This window comes from Hyposmocoma kahamanoa, unplaced genomic scaffold (assembly GCF_003589595.1).
Source record: "Hyposmocoma kahamanoa isolate Upper Pololo Valley unplaced genomic scaffold, ASM358959v1 232, whole genome shotgun sequence".
Lineage (NCBI taxonomy): Eukaryota > Metazoa > Arthropoda > Insecta > Lepidoptera > Cosmopterigidae > Hyposmocoma > Hyposmocoma kahamanoa.
The window spans coordinates 394,616-415,044 of record NW_020653750.1 but is presented as its reverse complement, the minus strand read 5'-3'; the positions used below and the strand labels follow the sequence as shown (position 1 = coordinate 415,044).

Here is a 20,429-nt window from a genome sequence, read left to right as displayed (position 1 = left end):
ACGATGGAACGAACTCGCCCAGAAGAGTTACTTGCGGAAGGGTTCGTCCAAGGAAGTGCTCCCACCTAACCTATTTTTACCGCCAAGAGGTAATGTGAGCATTGTTCAAGGGTAAGAGAGCTAGTGAAATTACAGGCACAGGGAACTTGGCAACTTATATCTCTGGGTGACGGGCGCAGTGGCAGTGCTCCTCCTATCTTTTCGATATGAAGCTCTGAGTGGCACTGAAACTATTATGGACCGGTGTGTCGCTTATCACCAGGCGCACGACTTGTTCGTACCGTCATTTGGTATCATAAAAAAGATGCCTATTCAGTCGCAAATTAAAGATACTCGGGTTGTAACTATAACGCGACTATGTGAAAAAATATATTTTTTTGAGATATCATAAAAAACCGTAACCCAGTAGATTATTGAAATTGTTCAATGACATTTTAGCTCTGGACCAATAGGGTAAGTTCCTATACGTCGGACACCTTAATTAAATTTAATTAGAGAATTTTGAGCTTTGTTTTATGCTAGTTAAAACGGATATTTAACCACTTGTCACATAGCTGCGTTTTAATTAGTGGGCGGTAGACAATAAAAGATGACGAAAAGCGCATAATACGCTTGAAGGAAATATCGGCCAAGTACGAATGATTATCCTGCTGGACATCTGGAAATCCAATGGTTATTATCATAGTTCAAGTCAGAATTTCTTGTTCTATGTTGTGATATAAATAAATTAGTCCTTGTTAAAATTGCTTGGTACGTCTACTAGTAAGTGGGACAATGTATCAAATAAATTCTTCTAACTAGTTCTGATTGACAAAACTTAGGAGAATGCTTTCTTCGAAGATAATAGCAAAGTAATTTGTACACTATCATAACTCAAAATTATGGAATTGAGATAATACGATTTGAAAATTAAAAAAATTACTAAATGAAACCAATAAATATATCGTCGGTGTTTTGTAGAAAGGGCGAAAGCGCCATTTCGAAAAATTTTTCAGGGGTTCATGGTTTTAACGGTTGTAGAAATGGCGAAAAGATTTTCAGGGAAGCATATTTTAGTTTTTCACGACTGTTTTAAAATATTTACGTTACGTTTTAAAATTCAATTATGGTTTTAATTAAGTTGTATAGTTTTAATTAAAACTGAATTTAAAACAGGACGTACATATTTTAAAATAGTCGTGAAAAACTAAAATATGCTCCCCAGAAAATCTTTTCGCCGTTTCTATAAAACACCGACGACATATTCTCGTTTATGTATTGATAACTAAATATTATGTATATATAAAAATTATCCATTCAGTACTTTTTTATGTTTTTTAAATTTATAACATAACGCTATTCCAAAATAGCCATTCAGGCTTCACAAACATCTAGTAACACGCTGTAGTCGTCAAATTAATTTCACAACTTAACAACTAGTTCAACTAAATGAATCAGTCAGACATAATTGCGGAATCCCTTAAATACTATAACTATAAATCGTACTCTTGATTATAATAACGCCACATCATACGTGAATAGTAAGTTCGTCACATGAAAGTCATAAAAATAATACGAACTACGTAAAACAAATCAATACCTCCAATGAACGCTTATTTTTGGTCTATTTCTGTAAAGAAATGCCATATTTGTCTATTAATAATAACATTTCCCCGCATTTCATGAAAAAAATATAAAGAAAAAGAACAAAATCGGAAAAAAAACATAAAACTAATTTTATGAAAAAAAAAAATAATAAAGAAACAAAAAACTAAATTAGTAGGCGTAATGTTCATTGGAGGTATCGAAACCATGTATATGTGAAATTTTATGTCTATACTTAAGAATAAAAAGTTAACGACTAATTTCGTTCGTACAAACTTTTAAAACTCTCTCTCTTGAAAAGTTGTTATTTTGCAGATGTGGCCTTATTACACATAGCGTGCGAAATTTGGCCAATTATCCATTTTGGAAGACTTGTGTCACACCATCATTTACACTATACATTCAAGAACTTCGGAGGTCTAATAAGACCGGCTTAGCAGAAAAATTCTCCAAAGTTTATGCCACAGACTACGAAATACGGAGTCTCAGAAAACAACAATTTTGTTCATCTAACGCTGCAAAGACACACTATCATTTAGTACACTGCTTGTATTACCTAATCTACAAATCGAAAGTGAACATGGGCTCCCTTTGAGTTTTTGGAACTCACGTACCAGCAACAGGTTATAGCATCGCAAAAGGCGTCAGGCGGGCTCGGGATCGGCAGACGTCACCAGGATGGGGATCACTGGCGACTTCTCCTCGATGAACGTTTCGCTTGGAGATCTGAAAGTATTTCATAGAAACTTCTTCAATAAAGATTCTGATACTTATGTATCTTGGTATTGTTCGTTTTTTCTCAAAACTAATTATACTCAAGTATAGCGCAATTCTAGTTTTATGTAGAAACATTTGACATTTTTGACACAGCAACAGTCGTTATATGTCCTCTCGACCTTTCGTCTTGCTTGCTTGCTATTCAAGAGAAACAGTTTTTTTAAGATAAGGAAATAACGCAAAGAAGGAAAATTCATTTGCACTAACGAGAAGCCAAGGCTTAAATCATCTTAGTACGTGAGCACCTGTTTATGACAACAAATTGGCCTTGAATAAATTGTGTTACCCACTGCAGTTCTTTGAAAGTTCAGTTTCCTCAAGGGGAAGTTTTATCAGAGAATTATTTCAATTGTGTGTCAGTGACCTTAAAGAACCCTAAGGAAAATAATATTTGTTATTTTATAATGATTTATGTCGACGCCGCAAAGTACAAAATAGGTACCTACTTACTTTTTAATTTTACTATGTTCATAATCATGGTGGTGACCATTCACGATGTGACCAACTCCGTTGGGGATCAATCCATGCGCTTTCTTCATATTCGCGTGACTATTGCTTCTGTGCATGTGATGTCCTTCTTTCCCGTGATGATCCTTTCCATGATGGCCGTGATAAGCCTGATGACTTTCTTTTGTTTCTAAACTCTTTTCAATATGATTCTTAGGAAGTAGTTCTTGTGCGTTTTCTACCGTCAAATGTGTGTGGCTTGCGTTTCTAGATTTTTCATTAATGTGTTGTACAAAGTTGTTTTGTGCCAATTGCCTGTTTTCCCTTGCTCTAGCTTCAGGGATCTTGATTTCGATGTGCTCATCTAAGGACATGGAGTCCACGGAACTTAGGTCTAATGTATCATTAGAGAATGTTTTCGGAAGGCCTAACATGCGATCTGGAAAAGAATAATTACAAAATTCATGTAAAAAAATTTAGTGCATGATTTTCTTAGCTGAACATTTCAACTTTAGAAGTAAATTTGAAATCCTTGAATATGTTAGAACTTACCAAGTTTCTGGGAAGTAGAAACAGTAGCTCGTAGCTCATCAAGTTGCTTAGCAGAGCAAAGAGGAGTATCGACCTCATAAGTGTTGTTGAATCGCGTGTAGTCGACCTGAAATGATAAGACGATTTCTCTATAAATAATAAGCTCTTGCTTATTTAATTTAAAAGTTACTTGATGCGATGTCCCTCGTTTATTTATGGTGTAAGTAAATGAGAAGGAAAAACCCAACTTCAATATATCTTTCTATGTCTCATACTTATTTATTTTGCCATCAATGGCGTAATTATTTGCTGAAAATGTAAGTGTACATATCTTGTTGAGATTATGGCTAATAAAACTAAATAGTCCTTTTCTTCAATATCTGTTCATCAGCCAGGGGGTGGAGACCTGGTTACCTGGGAAACAGGTTTTCCTGGTTTAGGGACCAGCCTCCACGACCTGATAATATATTTCGATATTATGTAGTGTTTATTTTTACATGTAGGCAATGCTTGAGGAGACAATACATTTTTATTTATATATTGTTAGGAGAGAGTTATAAGAGATTTTAATGTATATTTTTAGTGTTGAATATTCTTCTACGTTATCCAGGGATGTTATTGTCATAATTATAGGTACTGTCATCGATATTTTTACCGTCTTTACAAACGAATGATTAATAGCAAAGATTCGAAAAACATGCTATATGTCAATGTTGAAATATGATAAACAGTTCGCGGTGGACTAATTGGTTTGTAGTGCTAATGGATTTTCCTTATTTTACTGCATTACAGTCTCTGAGCGAAACTGAACAATTTCGACTGTAATACTCGTAAATATTTTACGTTTTTATTTTTATTTTATTTTATTAATTGTTAATATACTTTGATGGTTATATGTATATGGAAAAAATGAGACGCCATTGGCAATTTTGTAAATCTGTTATTATTCTCTTAGTTCCACTTTTGTTCTAACAAAGTTCCTTCTGTAGGTATGTACGTAACTTTTAATCATCTTATTGCAACATACATATACAGGGTGTAACAGCAAGGTGTAGTCATATTTGAAGGTCGGATTCAGTTAATGGTATGAAACTATTTAGCAAAGTTGTTTTAGTACAAACTACGTTATTTATGGAAATTTCGCCATGAACAGTTTCGATCAGCTGATGTCATTTAACGAAAATAAATAGTCACATCACATCTCTATTGAGTATCATAATACAACCAAATTACGTAACTTGAAAAAATTGTGAAATTCAGGCATGTTGTTGTAAATGATAAAGTACTTAATGCCATATTCTTATTACTATGTTATAATTTACTAAATTTATTATTATTTTATTCATGTAATATGCGTGTGAACATTTAATGAAAAATAAATATTATCGATTACTTTGCCAAAATACACTAGTTCATAATAAAACTATTATTTAAAACTTAGTACATAATAACGTAATATGGTTTCGTTAACTTCATATCTTCAAACATACAAAATACACAAATTTCCATTTAATATCCATTAATAAAACTAATGTCCTCTAAAAAACACATATTTAAAGTTATCTCGGTTTCTTTTTACCATACGCATTCATCTATTGTATTTTAATGAATGAAATTTGTCTCTTTCTATCCGTCGGTACTGTTCTAACGCATGGCGGCGTCGGTATGTTTCTTCTAACGCATGACGCAATATGACGCAATTATCCGACTAATACTTCGCACCCTTACAGTGAAAGCGACCCAAATCAAAAAATTAAAAAATGAGTTTATACCGTAAAACCATCTTAAAAAAATATTTTGTTACATTAGTCACACTGTGGTGAAGATGAAATTGTGCAATTAAAGCTCGAATAGCACTGATTCATAAAGGTCCCTTTCATTTTGTTCTTTCAGTTTAAAAATTCTACTCCCGCGTCGAAATATTAACGCCGCATTTATTGTTGAATCTGCATTTGCAAAGACAACACGCTGCCACTGACGGATTAGCATTTGAGCCATTTTCGTTCCGAAAATCATATTCAAAAATCACTAGTAGCAGTAGAGCTCCTTGTGAGTTCGTCCAGGGTAGTACTGCCACATTACCGTGTTACAGTTTTGAAGGGTAAGGGTGCTGGTGAAATTACAGGCACATGGGACTTGTCAACTATGTCTCAGAGAGATGGACGCCGTAGCAGTAGCCTTCGAGCGGCAGTGCTATGTTATGGACAGGCGTGACGCTTTCCACCGGGTACACGACTTGTTCGACCCGTCGCTTAATATTTTAAAAAAAAAAATTTTTTAGTAACTTACTTTTTAAAGGGACTTACTTTTTTGTTTCGTGGACTTTCTTCTTTTTTAATTGTGAAACAGGGACCACAAAACAATATCAAGGGTTATGACATCTTGCTTAGCTGATGAACATTAAAAAGACTTAATTCTTAATACGTTAAATGATAACAAAAAATCGTTAAAAAAAAGACCTATTGGCGACTAGTTTTTGTAAATTATGTTTTTAAATTGTTGAACATTAAAATGATCAGAAACAATTTTCAGTTGTAAAGTTCCATTTTTCCTCATTATTTTCAAAGACTAATAAGGCCATCACCTTTAGTACTTCAAGAGTAGGTAATAAATAAAATAATATGAAAATATGAAAAAACTTGAAATCTTATTTTCTTTTGAATTCCCAAAAAGTTGAAATTTTGTATTGGGACACTTTCATCGTAAAGGTGCAACCTGAAGGTCGGTAAACGTCAAGAAATTAGTTTTGATCGTTGACCACGAATTAATTATTGTAATTTTAATTTAATTTAATTTTTTTTTTATGATTGATTTAGTGTCTGTTTAAGTATATCTAAATGTTTTAAAATGAATGTTGAGCACAGTAATAATTGGGCACAGATATGCCTGTTGTATTAATTTTTAACTGTTTTTATTTTCCTCACTTTCTGTATCTGATGTCTGTACATTGTGCCATAAATAAAAAATAAAAAATAAAAATAAAATAAATTTTCATCACTTGCTTGGAAATGAAAATATCGTGAGAAAACTTGGATTTCGGAGATAATTGCCGAAATCTTCAAAGATGCGAGAATGTCAAGTTTCCAACCAGTACTTACTATGCAAGTGCAGTGGACTAAACCTTGTGCAAAAAATAGTACTTTACTAACTTACATACGTCTATTGCTGAGCGCACGTTTCTAACAACAGGCTTACGCTTAATTTGACTTATCTACACACGACAACTTTCTGGGTATGGGTTTATTACATGGTGAAATTGAAATAATTAATATCCGTTGAACCTATTAAGGTTCTTACTTCCTAATAATATCTACTCATCTAAAGAAATATTTTAGAATAGTTTAAATTAGCAATAGTGTAAAACCATAAAAAATCTTACCTAAATAAACAAAGTATCAAGATTAGTCGCCTTGCGTACGCGATACGTAATCGTAGCGAAGTCGCAAGCCTTTGGCGGCAACTTTGGCGGCAAAAATATCACCTTTGATTTTCGCCGCCAGCATTTGATTTTATACATGGTGATGTGGATTAGTGGTTAATGTTAGACTCGTTTCGGAGGTCGTGGATTCGATTCTCATAGTTGACTGGCTCTATGGGGTAGTTGTTAGAGTGTTAGGTTTTCTTTGCGGATGTCGTAGATTTGATTCCCATAGTCGACTGCCTCCATAGTCTAGTGGTTAGAGCGTTAGGCTTTCTTTTCGGAAGTCGTGGATTTGATTCCCATAGTCGACTGCCTCTATGGTGTAGTGGTTAGAGTGTTAGGCTTTCGTTTCGGCGGTTGTGGATTTGATTCCCATAGTCGACTGCCTCCATGGTGTAGTGGTTAGTGTTAGGCTTTGTTTTCGGAGGTCGTGGATTTGATTCCTATAGTCGACTGCCTCCATGGTGTAGTGGTTAGAGTGTTAGGCTTTCGTTTCGGAGGTCGTGGATTTGATTCCTATAGTCGACTGCCTCCATGGTGTAGTGGTTAGTGTGTTAGGCTTTCGTTTCGGACGTCGTGAGTTTCCGATGGGTGACTGCCTCCTTAGTGCAGTATATCCGTAATCACTCAGTCAGTTCTTGCATTATGTGGAAGTGGTACGGGTGATGGTCAGAGCTTGTTTACAAACAAAGGCGTATGCAGTGCAACGTTGAAGGTCGTAGACGTAGGATATAGGTATTCGTTTAATGTGTATGTAATGATGTAATTTGTATCAGGAGAAGGGTCTTATTTCAAAAGGATGGTAATAATTTTAATTTCACCCTGTAGGTACATTATGAAAACGTTACCCTATATTCCAAAATTTGCGTTTCAGTCGGCGTCCTTTGATGTGCCGCCGCTGAGGCAGAGGTGCTATTTTTTTATTTTTTGTAACAGTCTGTAATTGCCGTTTGCGTTGTGAGGACTAAATAGGTGTCATCGTTTTGTTTGTGTCTTGTTTTTGTGTTTATTTAAACTATGTCACGCTTAAGCAATAGTGATTACTAAGAGATGATGTTGTGCGTAGGCGCAGCCGATGGGAGCTTGCGCCAGCCTCGCCAAATTTATTGGGCAAAGTTTATTGATGGCGTCCCAGAAAATCGACGTCGACCATTTCCTGCTGTGGAATGCTTCAGGAAGATGGTTATGAGACTTCATAATAGTGGATCGTTCCGTGGTTCCAGTTCTGAAGGCCGGCCGAGTTCACGAGACCCAGAATTCGAGGCAGATGTTTTGGAACATTTTCTCGGCAATCCAAAGACAAGTACTCGTCGTGCTGCGGCAGCCTTTGGTGGTGTGAACCATATGAGTGTGTGGCGTGTGCTACGGGATGATGGCCAGCACCCATACCATTTTCAAAGAACGCAGGAGCTGTTACAAGCGGACTATGATCCACGTTCCGTTACGTTTACGACCGCGACCAGATTGGGAGGTCTCCCGACTTCGCTTCGTCGGTACTGTGGACAGACGAGGCGTCATTTACGCGTGCGGGCATTATCAATATGCATAATGAACATTTTTGGACTCATTTGAATCCCCGCGTATCAAGGGAATCAAATTTTCAACACCAGTGGCGGATTAACGTGTGGGCTGGTATAATAGGTTGTGCCGTCATCGGTCCAGTGTTTTTGCCGGCAAGTCTGAATGGGGCCAATTATTTAAGATTCCTAACAGAAGACTTGGGTGACGTTCTGATGGCCCTGCCAGTGACACAATACGTGAGACTCGTGATGGAACATGGGATGACTTTCTAGCACGATGGAGCACCCGCACATTTTGCTCGAAATGTACGTTCCCATCTGAACGACCGTCTCCCGCAGTGGATTGGGCGGGGAGGTCCTGTACCCTGGCCAGCGTGGTCCCCAGACTTGACACCGCTCGATTTTTTTTGTGGGGTCATATAAAAATATTGTTTATGCGGAGTCCTGTGAAAGCGCAGAAGAAATGAGGCAGCGGATCGAAATGGCGTTTAGTCAAATCACTCGGCAGATGCTTCAAAGAGTAGAGCAGTCTCTGTACCGACGCACGGAAATATGCATATTGTATGGAGGTCGGCATTTTGAACCTTACCTGTAAATGTGTGAAATGTGCCAGCAGTGCGTGTAGTGATTGTACTTATTATTCAAAATTATCGTAAACAAGTCAATATTTCGTACATTGTACAACAGTGAATTACAATTCGTAGGAAATTCATTAAAACGTGTATGAATTGCACAGTAGGTAAGTACCAATTAAAAAAGTATCCACTATTGTAAAATTGTCGTAAATAAATGTATTAATACAAAATTATGTAGAATGTGTATACGATGAAGGCGTGCGTAACTACGGGCTTAATAAGTAAATAAATATCCTTTAAATTGTATGTAAATAAGTACGTACCTAGGTATGGTATAAAATAATATTGTTAGAAATAATTCGATTTTTCTAGGTATTTAAAGATTTTGTTACTTAATATTAACGTGTTATCAACATATTCAAATCATGTTTTTACAGTGGCATTTCAATTGTAGTCAGCTGTTCTTTCGCCGCTCCGCCCAGGTTTCATGAATGAATTTGTGAAGTCGTAGTAACGTAACTAGCAATAGAGTTGTGACGCAGTGGTTGTTTCGGACAATCACTATTTATACAAACATAATTAAAGTTATATCAACATTAAAAGTCATTTATTTTTATTTGATATTTTGCACAGAGGGTCTAGATCAAGTATAGGTTTGGCTCCTTTAATATGACTACACCTTGCGGTTACACCCTGTATAGAGGTACCATGGCCCATAACAGTTACCGGCAGTTATATAAATACTTATGCTAATTACAATGTCAGAGTCAATAGACTGTAAGGCTTAATGGATAGCTGTTGAACATTCGCAAGATGATAATTTTGTTTTCCTTATTTATCTCGTCAAATTCACGTCAATGGAAAATTTATTCCATGTAAATACGAAACGCCTGTATTTATTTCATTATGTAAAGTGTATAATATATTATACAATCTACCTCTTGTTGATAATTCTTCGTGACGTACTTTGTGATTTATGTGTATGACGTACCAATACTAAATTACGGCTAAAAGGTATAAGGCGCAATTCAAGTTACTGCGGAACGGAATGGAAGCGAATTTTTGTAACCATAGCAAAATTAATTTTATGTCAATTGTGTAACGTACAAACTAGATATGAGTAAAAAAACAGGTCGCGCGTTTACCGGAGAATTCTTGAACAATTTCAGAAATTCTCGTAGCTACCGTATCGAATCTATGTGCATTACATAATTGACATAAACTATGGTTACCAAAATTAGCTTTCATTCTGCTCCACAGTAACGTGAATTGAGCCTAAATCAATACAATAGTCTAAAGAACATGATTATTATAGGTACATATTCTTTATTATTTTTATCACACAAGTTAATAAATTCTTCTACAAACATTTCACATATTCACATTGTTTTAGAAAAAATTATCAATGTGGAAAATCATATTATCACATATTCCTTTAAAGTTATAGAGTTTCTACAGTTACAAACCTCATATTCGCCAGTATCCTTTCTGAAGGTCACCATGGTCTCAAAGCGGTGTCCCCATAGCACCTCAGATGGCAAGAAGCTACTGCGAGCTTGCGTCGTCATCCCCGTCGACTCGATTACTCCTTCTGCAATTTACAAAGAAAAACCAAAATTATTTTTTGTTCGTTACGATCATTATTATCCTGCGTAGAGCGTCACTGGAAACAATTTTGCCTTTCCCAAAGTACCTATTGCAGTATTCAGCCTTTCGAAGTTCCTGTGCAAGTCACTTCCAGCCACACTTCTCAAGCCTCTAGTCTCTAATTAGCACTAACAGATAAAGGGCCTTTAAATCAAATAATAAATTTAACTCATTACCTATATATTAAGCATCATAAAAGGTGAATTTGATTACCTTGACTTATTGGGAGATATTTCGTTTAATATGACAGCGCATTCTATGACACTCTAAAGTCCTGTCGCAGTTCCTCTAGCGGCGACTAAGTATTGAAAAAACGGTTTTCTTTGTAGAATCAGAAGAGTTGTGGGGTTCTGGATGAGAATTTGGATGTTCAATAGTAATGTGCAAAGCTAAAGCGTAAACTTATAGACATATTTTTATTTAATTATATTGAATAATTAATTAACTCTAGTGACGTAGGTAATACGTATTGAATTGTTTTCATAAAGAAAACAATTCAATACTAGTGCTTTGTTGCACGTGTTTATTGTTTGCCTGTTGTTTGATTTTTCTAGAACTTGTTGACTGTATGGTTTTATCGATATTTTTAAATTGTTTCAAGGGTTTTTATTTTTTATTAATAGATATCTAACTTCATCACTGTAAACATTAAATTTAATTGATGAAAATATTTGATTCGTACATTACTTTAATGTGCTGCGAACTGTTGGGAAGTAGAAAACAGCAAAGTCACAAGCGAAACCATGTAAAGAGTAATAAAGTTATAAATACAACAAGAGCCATTAACGCAGAGTTCAGGGCAAACTAATAACTATAATAACGCACACATTCAACATAGCCCCGCACTAGGGAAAGCCTGTGCCGCGGGTGCCATGGACACACACAAAGACAACCACAAATTACACCCAAACTCACTAGAGAAATAAATGTAGGCCATATAAATATTTCTCTCGGCCCGGGAATCGAACCCGGGACCTCTGCGTGGCAGTCCGGCATGGTAACCGTTCGGCCACAGAGGCAGTTTATACCAACATTATGTAACTTTGCACTTGCATTTTATGATTTAGATCAGAGGTTCCTTGACTTTTTTTCTCATAGACCACTTTCAAAATTTAGCTAGTTCCGGTGGACCCCCTGCGGCTACATTTGTACCATATTCCATACCCATATTATTTTATGTCACGCCAATGTAGACCCTCGTCGAGTCTCCCGTGGGCCCCTGGGGGTCCACCTGGACCACTTTGGGAACTGAGGATTTAGATATATAATGAGTAAGTTGCAAAACATACTCGAATGAAGTTTGATTCCTATATGTAGAACCTGTATACGGAAGATTTCGTGATGGATTCAGGTTTTGATTTTTTTATGATACCAAGTGACGGGACGAACTAGTCGCGCGTCTGGTGTTAAGCGACACGTCTGTCTATAGGCAATTGCAGCCACTCAGAACTTTAAATCGCAAAGATTGAGGGTTACTGTCTGTCTGCCTGTTCCCCTAAGGGAAAAGTTGACAAATCCCATGTGCCTGTAATTTCACCGGCACCCTTGCCCTTCAAAACCGGAACGTAGTATTGCTCACATTACTGTCTAGCGGCAGAAACAGGTAACGTGGCAGTCCCTGGATGAATTCTTTCACAAGGAGCGCTATTGCTGCTTTTACCTACCTACTACTTTTTACTACCTTTTATTGTATATGATATATTGCTTATTCATTGCAATTTAATCAGAATTTCACAACTTGTCTGTGACTTGTCTAAGATAAAGTTGCCTTTCCTGATAATAACAAGGTACCTAATCATAAATGTGTCACTTGGAATCTCCTGAACCAGTCACAATGTGTAAATATTGTTTACACGTTCATGTATGGCTCATAACCTTTTATGTTTGTATAATATATTACGAGCGTGAAATTCGTGAAAATTGTAAATTGTTATCAACTATTTAAATCTTCGTAAAAAATATCGAAATTGTCTTCAGAATTAGTCTGAATTTTATGTAAGTTAGAAGCCTTCAAATACTACGCTAATCTAACCTAAAACAACTAAAACTATTCTAACCACGAAACCACGAAACTGTTACAATACTTCAATTGTTACAATTTTAACTTGTCTATTTATTAATACATTCGGAGCTAAATGACGCAACTGTGTTAGTTTACGATGTTTTCAATCACTCCTAAACCCATTTATTGTTGAACTTTATGGATATTGAGAAATGTGCGCCATAGTTCCATAGTTCTGCTACACATACATATAGTCAGGATGCATATTTAACCTTAATACTAGAAAGTCACTACATCGACAAAATTGAACGCCTCGCGTTGCGTAATTATCAGAAAATATCTTTCATTTCCTTGTAAAGTAAATGACAGAAATTTTTTGATAAATATATAAATGTGAAATAAGAAACTAGAGTTCCAGGTCAGTCATATAATTTTTTTATGATACTAAGTGATGGGACGAACGAGTCGTACGCCTGATGGTAAACGACACGCCTGTCCATAGCAATTGCAGTGCCACCCCGAGCTTTAAATCGCAAAGATCTGAGGTGCATTGCCTCTGCGCTCATAACCCTGAGACATAAGTTGAAAAGTCTCATGTGCCTGTAATTTCACCACCACCCTTACCCTTCAAAATCGGAACGCAGTGATGCTCACATTACTGCTTGGCGGCAGAAATAGGTAAGGTGGCAGTACTTCCCTGAACGAACTCTTTCACAAGGAGCTCTACTGCTACTACAACTAAATAATTAGTAAGTCATATTATTACTAGATAATAATTAAAACAAAAACTTACCTAGCATAACAACTATTTCAAATCTTTCCTTCAACATATCTGAAGCGGATAACCCGTATAGCGGTGACTTCTCATTAATCTTATGCACTATTGTCATGGGCCAGATGAACATCAACCTATCTTCCTCTCCATCAGCTCCCACCTTTAGCTCCTGTTGATAGAACGGCAGCACTTCGCCTTCCCTGGTTATCTAGATTAACCAAACAATCTTACTTAGCTTCTTTTGACTTGAGATTAAAGCATCTCTTCACACTTTAGTTTTTCAATTCTGAATTCCGATAGTCTGATAGATGTGTTGTAATACCAAATTGTCTGTAAATTATACACCTAAATGAATGATTTTTGTCCGGTTCCAGTATTTTAGAATAACAAATCCAGATTTAAAAAACTGAAGTGAGGACACAATGGTTACCCATGTTTGTTAGTTATTTATAGTTTATTCATTTGCATGTTATGCTTTTATTTCTTAAGACAGCTGATATGAACTGAATGAAAAACTACTATACTAATGACATTTTGTAAGCACTCAGTTTGTTAAGATTTAATTGTCAAATGATATCGATAACAAATTCTTATTCATAATATCAACAAGCATGAACGGTGCTAAAAGAATCTTTGGTTTATTTTCATGCGTTAACGTAACAAGGGTGTGAAATTTTACTTTGAAACGTTCCAGCGAATATTAGGACTAAGTTATGGATATTGTTTTAATTTTTATTGAAACGTACATAAGAATCATAACAGGATTACCTACCAATCTACATCCAGCATTTGAATTGAATACACTATTTACGTACATGAGTCAGCAATCGAATACATTTGATTCGTTCCAGAACTCTGACACAAACAACGCAAAAAGGTTAAATTTAGTTTTTGTTATTAAAATTCCATTATCTCAATTTCCGATGACACACCACGAAAAATATGTCTTGCCTGTATTTTAACTACAAAAAGATGTGGGGTAATGCATTATCAAACAAATAGCGAACACGAAACAATGCAAAGGTGAATGTTAAAATAAGAGAAGTAAGCAAAATCAAGCATGGAAGTCGAATGATAAAAGTCCAGAGTTGGGTCTAAAATGAACAAAACTGATAGTTAAATACTTTTAGGTCTTAAATAGTTTGAGAGGTACCTTTTTACGAATAATTTGAGCGCGTATGTGGGCTTCGAGAATATGCGACTTGCGTATGTCTCCAACTCGGAATAGTAGACAAAATTCCCCGTCTCTCAAACAGATCACCGCATTCCTCGAAAACAGGAGGGTGGTGTTACGCTTTTTGGCCCGCGCCAGCTTTGCAAATATTAGACCCACCTAGGGACAAGAGAAAAAAAAATTGTAATGCAGTATCAATACTGTGGGTCTCGAAATCTGAAAATCTTTCAGTTGTTCCTAGTTATAGAGTTGGTCTTCAGAATTCGAAACCCATTAAGTTAGGGAGTGGAGTCAGTAGTTAGACGTATAGGCGTGCTGACTGAAATCCCCAATCACTAACCAGTCTCCGGTTTGTTGAAATAATATACCTTGCGGCGGATAATCTGTGCTCTTATATGGGCTTCGACAATATGCGATTTTCTCATATCGCCGACTCGGAACATCAGACACAGTTGGCCATCCCGCAAGCATATCACGGCGTTCCGCGAGTATAGCAGGGTCTGCGCTCGTTTTTTTGGTCTAGAGAGCTTTGCGAACACAATTCCCACCTAAAATTAGAATAACCTTGCACTCACTGTCATGACAATCTGGTTTAAAAGTATCTGTTGTTCCATTTGCTCATCCAAAATACCCGTATAGCATACATAAATGGGTTATTAAACCCTTATATAAAAATCAATAAATCGTTAAAGTAGGTATCTTAAATATGTAATAATTTTTAAAGAGTATCTGGATGGATCGTAGAGTTGGTTACGTTTATACGTTTGGCTGGAAGCCAAGTTTATTTTAATAAGTGTGATATTATCATATTCCTCGCATCGAAGCAAGAACATTTTTTTTCATACGTGAGTGATAAAGAAACTACTTAACACTTAATGTTGTGGTCAGTATAAATTATAGTGTATTGGTGCTGTTTTTTCATTCAATACGTAAGGATTTCTAGTGGAAACGAATGAATAATTCTTACCATAAATGCTTGGATGAAAACACCGACAATACTTTGCACGCACATAACAAAGATCGCTTCAGGACACTCCTCATTAGTGGTTCTTGAGCCATAACCAATTGTGTGTTGGGTCTCGATGGAGAAGAGGAAACAGCCAGTAAAGGTGTTGACGTTATTGAGGCACGGAATTGGAGCGGTGGTGTTTGGCGGCGGGGGGTTGAGATCGCCATGGGTGAAGATGATGAGCCACCAGATGAGAGCGAAGAGTAACCAGGAGAGAATGAAGGAGAGGGAGAATATGAGCAGCGTCCAGCGCCACTGTGCGTCCACAAGGGTAGTGAAGATGTCCTGCAAGTATCGGCGCCTGCGTTTGGCCACGTTCCATTGAACGACGTTACATTCTCCGTGCTTGAAAATTACTCGCTTACGCACGCGTCGAGCTGCGTAACGGGCTTGGCGATATCTGAAAAAAAAAAGACGTTAATACTCTGATTAAACAATGGATATGCTTTGATAACTATACTTTATTTTTTGATAATTTTCGTTCAAATTCTCACACGCTAAGAAAGTTGTTTCTTTCTTTGTCATATGAAATTATTTAAAAATTCACCATCTAAAAGTTTATAGGTAATGAAATTCGGTTGAAATACTGAAGCACTTAGAAATCGGAGTATTGTTCGGAAAATTGTGTAAACTACATGTGTCAATAAGGAATGGAAAAGTATCAGTAAGAATTAATTTTGTATTGCTAAATATTATTTAGTTTCTTTATGGGTGCTATATATATATATAGTCGAAATTTCATAGCCTCGAAAGTAATTTTGACAGGAAAATGTCGTTCCTTCTAAATCTAACTTAGCCTAACCTAACCGAACCTAATCGTGTCTTTGCGATAAACATTCAACATATCCTGAAAGAACAACCGTTTCGTTATTAATGCGGTTTTCGGAGTAATGAAAATTCAAAGAAACGTTATTTCGGACAAAAAAAATTTCGACTTTGTGATAACGGAATATTGGATGTATAATGTTTATTTATAAGTTTGATGTCCGATGTTTTATGAACAGACACAATAAGAAAACAAATTCTAAAATAAATAAGTTAATCAATTTAAAATACCGATCTGATCGCCAGATCGGTTCAATCGTTGATAAACGCGTAATATTTAATTAATTTAATCTATCTGGTTTAAAACTACCAACTTAATAGATATATGATATTTACTCCATGTAAAGAGTATAAAAACCACCGAGTTTAGTAAAGTAGGTAATAGGTACAACAACCCATTAATTTAATGTGGTCCGTGCAAACACTCTGACTTATCTCACTCGAGTGGGAGTCCATAAAGTGCCACTTATTTGTCAGAAAGCTTTTATATTGAAACATTTTTATCTTTTTCATATAAAGGTTTAACATTGTATAAAAAAATGTTGTGAAGTTTTTCATTGTATAAAAAAATAAGTTTATCTATTACGACATCTAATAAAATGGTATTTTGTATCAAAATATAAAATTATGGTACTGAAATAATGTTTCTTGCATCAATAAATGTAATCTTTGTTACCGGCAACGACGTTCGATATGACGTACAATAATGTATTGTGCTACCGCCAGACTGGAACTACTAACAATGTGTTCACAAAACATGTTTATTGCTAAAAAAATTAAAACAAACTATTGGTCACATTCATCCCAATTACTGAATCGTTCTGAATAAATATGATGAATCACAATGGTCTACAAAATAAGGATTATTTTTTGAGTAGAAGAGTTTTTACAACAGTAATGTTATTAATTGTAGCTTAAAATGAATAGCATCTATTTAAACGGCTTAGCTTTTAAATTGGCAAACCCGAGCTTAAATCAATGATGAAAATACCCTTCATCGTTCTAGCTAGTTTAAATCTCCATATGGAGAGGATTTATTTCTAAATATATATAGCTAGCATAGCAGTAAAAACTTTTAAATAGTTGGACTTGGGCTGCATTGAATGGATGAAATTGGGCCCCCGTGACAGGGTGTCCAAAATTCTGGCATCGTTCCCTCTTTGTTTGGCTATGCTAATACGTGGCCAAGGTAGCTGCCAGCAGTTTTCATGTTCAAAACTTATGGACTGCTTTGTTAGAAATGAACGTTAAATATGAACGTTATGTATTCTACATAACGTTCATATTGCATCCTTTTGACTTTTAATACTTCACCAAGTATATCGTGTCGTACCTTGTATAAGTACCGCGTTTACTACTTTGCATTGATACTGTAATTAGCGTGTTTTAATTGTATTTAAGTGCATCGAGAAGCGACAGAGCAATAAATTAACGACCTTGCTAAACAGGGGTAACACACTACATAAATGCTCGATATAAATGGAAGAAACCGTTTATTGCAAACAGTTTACAGTTCATTGAAACTCATATAATCGATTCCGGGCTGCATCACTGAGTTTTCCGGAATACATGTACGAAATTTAATTTGAAATTGACTAATTTTATTACTTCTTGGCGAAGAAAAACATGGCGGACTATGGCCTAAATCCTAGCCTGAAAGGAGACCCGTGCTCAGCGGTGGGACGTATAAATGGGTTGATGATGAATGATTGAATGAAAGTTATATGAATAAGCTATCAATTTATTAATTCAGCATGCATATTTCATAAATGATATCAGCATGTGCAAGTTGTGACAAAAGGCATTTTAATAAAGACTATTTTCTATACTTAGTTGGTTTACATTCTATTGCCACGAAGCCTTGCTCATCAATGGTCTAATTAAATTTTTAAACGACTTTAGGCTAACCATAAAAACAGTTTTATGTTTCCTCCATATGTTTTATGTGTGTGTTTGTGGGCAAGTCCTCGATTTTCGCAATAACAATGGAAGTGATTGATTTAATTTATATATAGGGTTATTTGTAAAAAAAACCATCAACCTCGCAGGACTGTATTACTAAAATCATAAACGACAACTTTTATTTGATTTTTTACAAACATAATTAAATTACCAAAAATAAACTTTTAAGTTTTTGTTGTAAGTTGTTTATCTTTTACTTTTTGTTGCACTAATTGACATTTTTGTATTTGGTTGTACGCAGAGATGAGCAAGCGTCCGGTTTTCTACCCGGCACTTTGTTAACGTTAGGTTTAAATTGGGTTAAAACCCATTAATGTCCGAAATTTAGAGCAAAAACTGTTTACAACTAAATGCGAGTATTTTTGTTGTAAATCGATTTTGTTCAAATTTAATGATATTATTACAAAATGCTTATTGTTTTCTGATCTAAAGATTTGATTTGCCTTTCTATGAATCGATACAAAAAAAATCGAATCATAACATGCATACTTAGTGGCGGTAATCAACATATTTGTAACCTTACAAGCGTGAAAATTTGTTTATAATAATGAATTGTTTTTCTTCGTTAATAATTCGATGAAATTGTTATTCATTCCTTATGAATATACGATAAACCTCAAAACGCGCATGATTATCAAAAAAAAAGTATCGATCGAAAGTCAACGTATTACGTAAGTGTCGTGATTAATTACTAGAAAAAAGGTTTAAAGAAATATATGTCCAAATTGGCATTGATCAAACATAGGCACGAGTCAGGACATGCATTCAAAAAGTATGAAATTTTTAAGCCCAGTCTTAAATAAAAAATCGTTGTGAACATATCACGATATCACGATGAAAGTTAAAAAATACATTTAATATAAAATCAAACATCTACGTACATTTTACTCTAATACGCTATAACGATAACATTACTTCGTAATATACGGCACCTTTAATTCGTAATGTAATGAAACTGAACGCTAAAAACCGCTAAACGTGAGTTTCACGTACCAATTGCACTTTAATTGACAATTTCGAAATGAGATCTCTTGTAGAAAACCGCTAAGATCATACGCCCCGGCGCCGCTGCGGCGTTTCAAATATATTTAATTATTTTGTATCCAGGACGAGAACATTAATGTAGTAATTTCCAATGACTTTTGCATTTTCGTATTTAATTATTACGAAACTGAGTTTCAAGAAATATTATATGACATAGTGCGACATATTCCAACTAGGTTAATTTCGTTTTAATTATATTTATCACAAAAAATAAAACGCAATAACTGAGTCGTGGTTCTAGTCACAGTGTATTGCTGATTTTTCTATAAAGCGTATGCATCAATGCGGCGATGTGCACCAATTAACTATTCAAAGTTATGTTGATGCAAAATCGTTCATTGTTGAACTCTTCTCACTTGGCAATGACAATCTTAATCATTCTTTGAAATCCCCGAGAAACACATTTAGTGTTCAGTTCACACAAACTTACCTTTTGTTGGCTTGCTTCGATTATGACGCAGCTCTACTAAATATACAGTGGCATAATCCTCTACAACTTACTTTGATAACTCTTCCCTCCAAGCAGAATCCGTTGAGTTAATCGGTTTGCCCGTCATAAGCATCGAAACTTGACTGATGCATCTTTTCAGTCCGGACATAGTACTATCCAGATGGAAATCCATTTTGAATGTTTTATTATACTTTTCGCGAAATACTAATTGGCGGTAATTGCCGTGAACTGTTAATTTCTGGTCGCAGTCTTTTAATTGAACAAATTTATAGATGTTATGGCGAGATCAGCGCCTTCCTACGTATTAATGGAACCTTAGACTAAAAATATCACACAATAAATACTCTCGTTTTAAGCAAATAACAAGGAAAGCCGAACAACTCTAATAGTTATAGGATTATCTCCACTCTGTCTTTCAGCAAGACGTTGATAAGCGATTCACTAAACACTTCCTTAATATCGAATAATAGCACCACAAATCTACGCAACATCGTCCCAAAAATCATAGTTAAAGAAATATCTCGTCGTGGGGATAAAAAGAAATGGCGTAGTAGAAAAATTGCGATTATCGTCGAGTACGTGCGACAAATTTCACGCTCACACCGATTATGAGAAGGATTGCTCCAACACTGAAACGGGCGGATGTTTAATGAAACAGATGTGAAGACGTCCACAAAACAAATAC

The 20,429-nt window shown here is 35.5% G+C and overlaps 1 protein-coding gene across 4 annotated transcripts in view; it reads right to left on the bottom strand.

The window, feature by feature from the left end:
• Positions 1-1,793: 1,793 nt before the first annotated feature.
• Positions 1,794-20,429, bottom strand: part of LOC113228672 (G protein-activated inward rectifier potassium channel 3-like) — a 51,422-nt gene continuing 32,786 nt past the window's right edge. The window contains exons 1-8 of one of the 4 annotated variants that reach the window (XM_026462030.1): positions 19,795-20,383; positions 15,421-15,862; positions 14,822-15,001; positions 13,298-13,487; positions 10,322-10,446; positions 3,361-3,466; positions 2,812-3,247; positions 2,176-2,310 (exon numbers count right to left, since the gene is read on the bottom strand). In XM_026462030.1, coding sequence (XP_026317815.1) covers positions 2,229-2,310; positions 2,812-3,247; positions 3,361-3,466; positions 10,322-10,446; positions 13,298-13,487; positions 14,822-15,001; positions 15,421-15,862; positions 19,795-19,916 — 1,683 coding nt within the window. In that variant the 5' untranslated portion in view covers positions 19,917-20,383 and the 3' untranslated portion in view covers positions 2,176-2,228. Of the gene's footprint in view, positions 2,311-2,811; positions 3,248-3,360; positions 3,467-10,321; positions 10,447-13,297; positions 13,488-14,432; positions 14,613-14,821; positions 15,002-15,420; positions 15,863-19,794; positions 20,384-20,429 lie in introns of those variants that run through there. The other 3 variants (XM_026462029.1, XM_026462027.1, XM_026462026.1) reach the window with 3 other exon arrangements.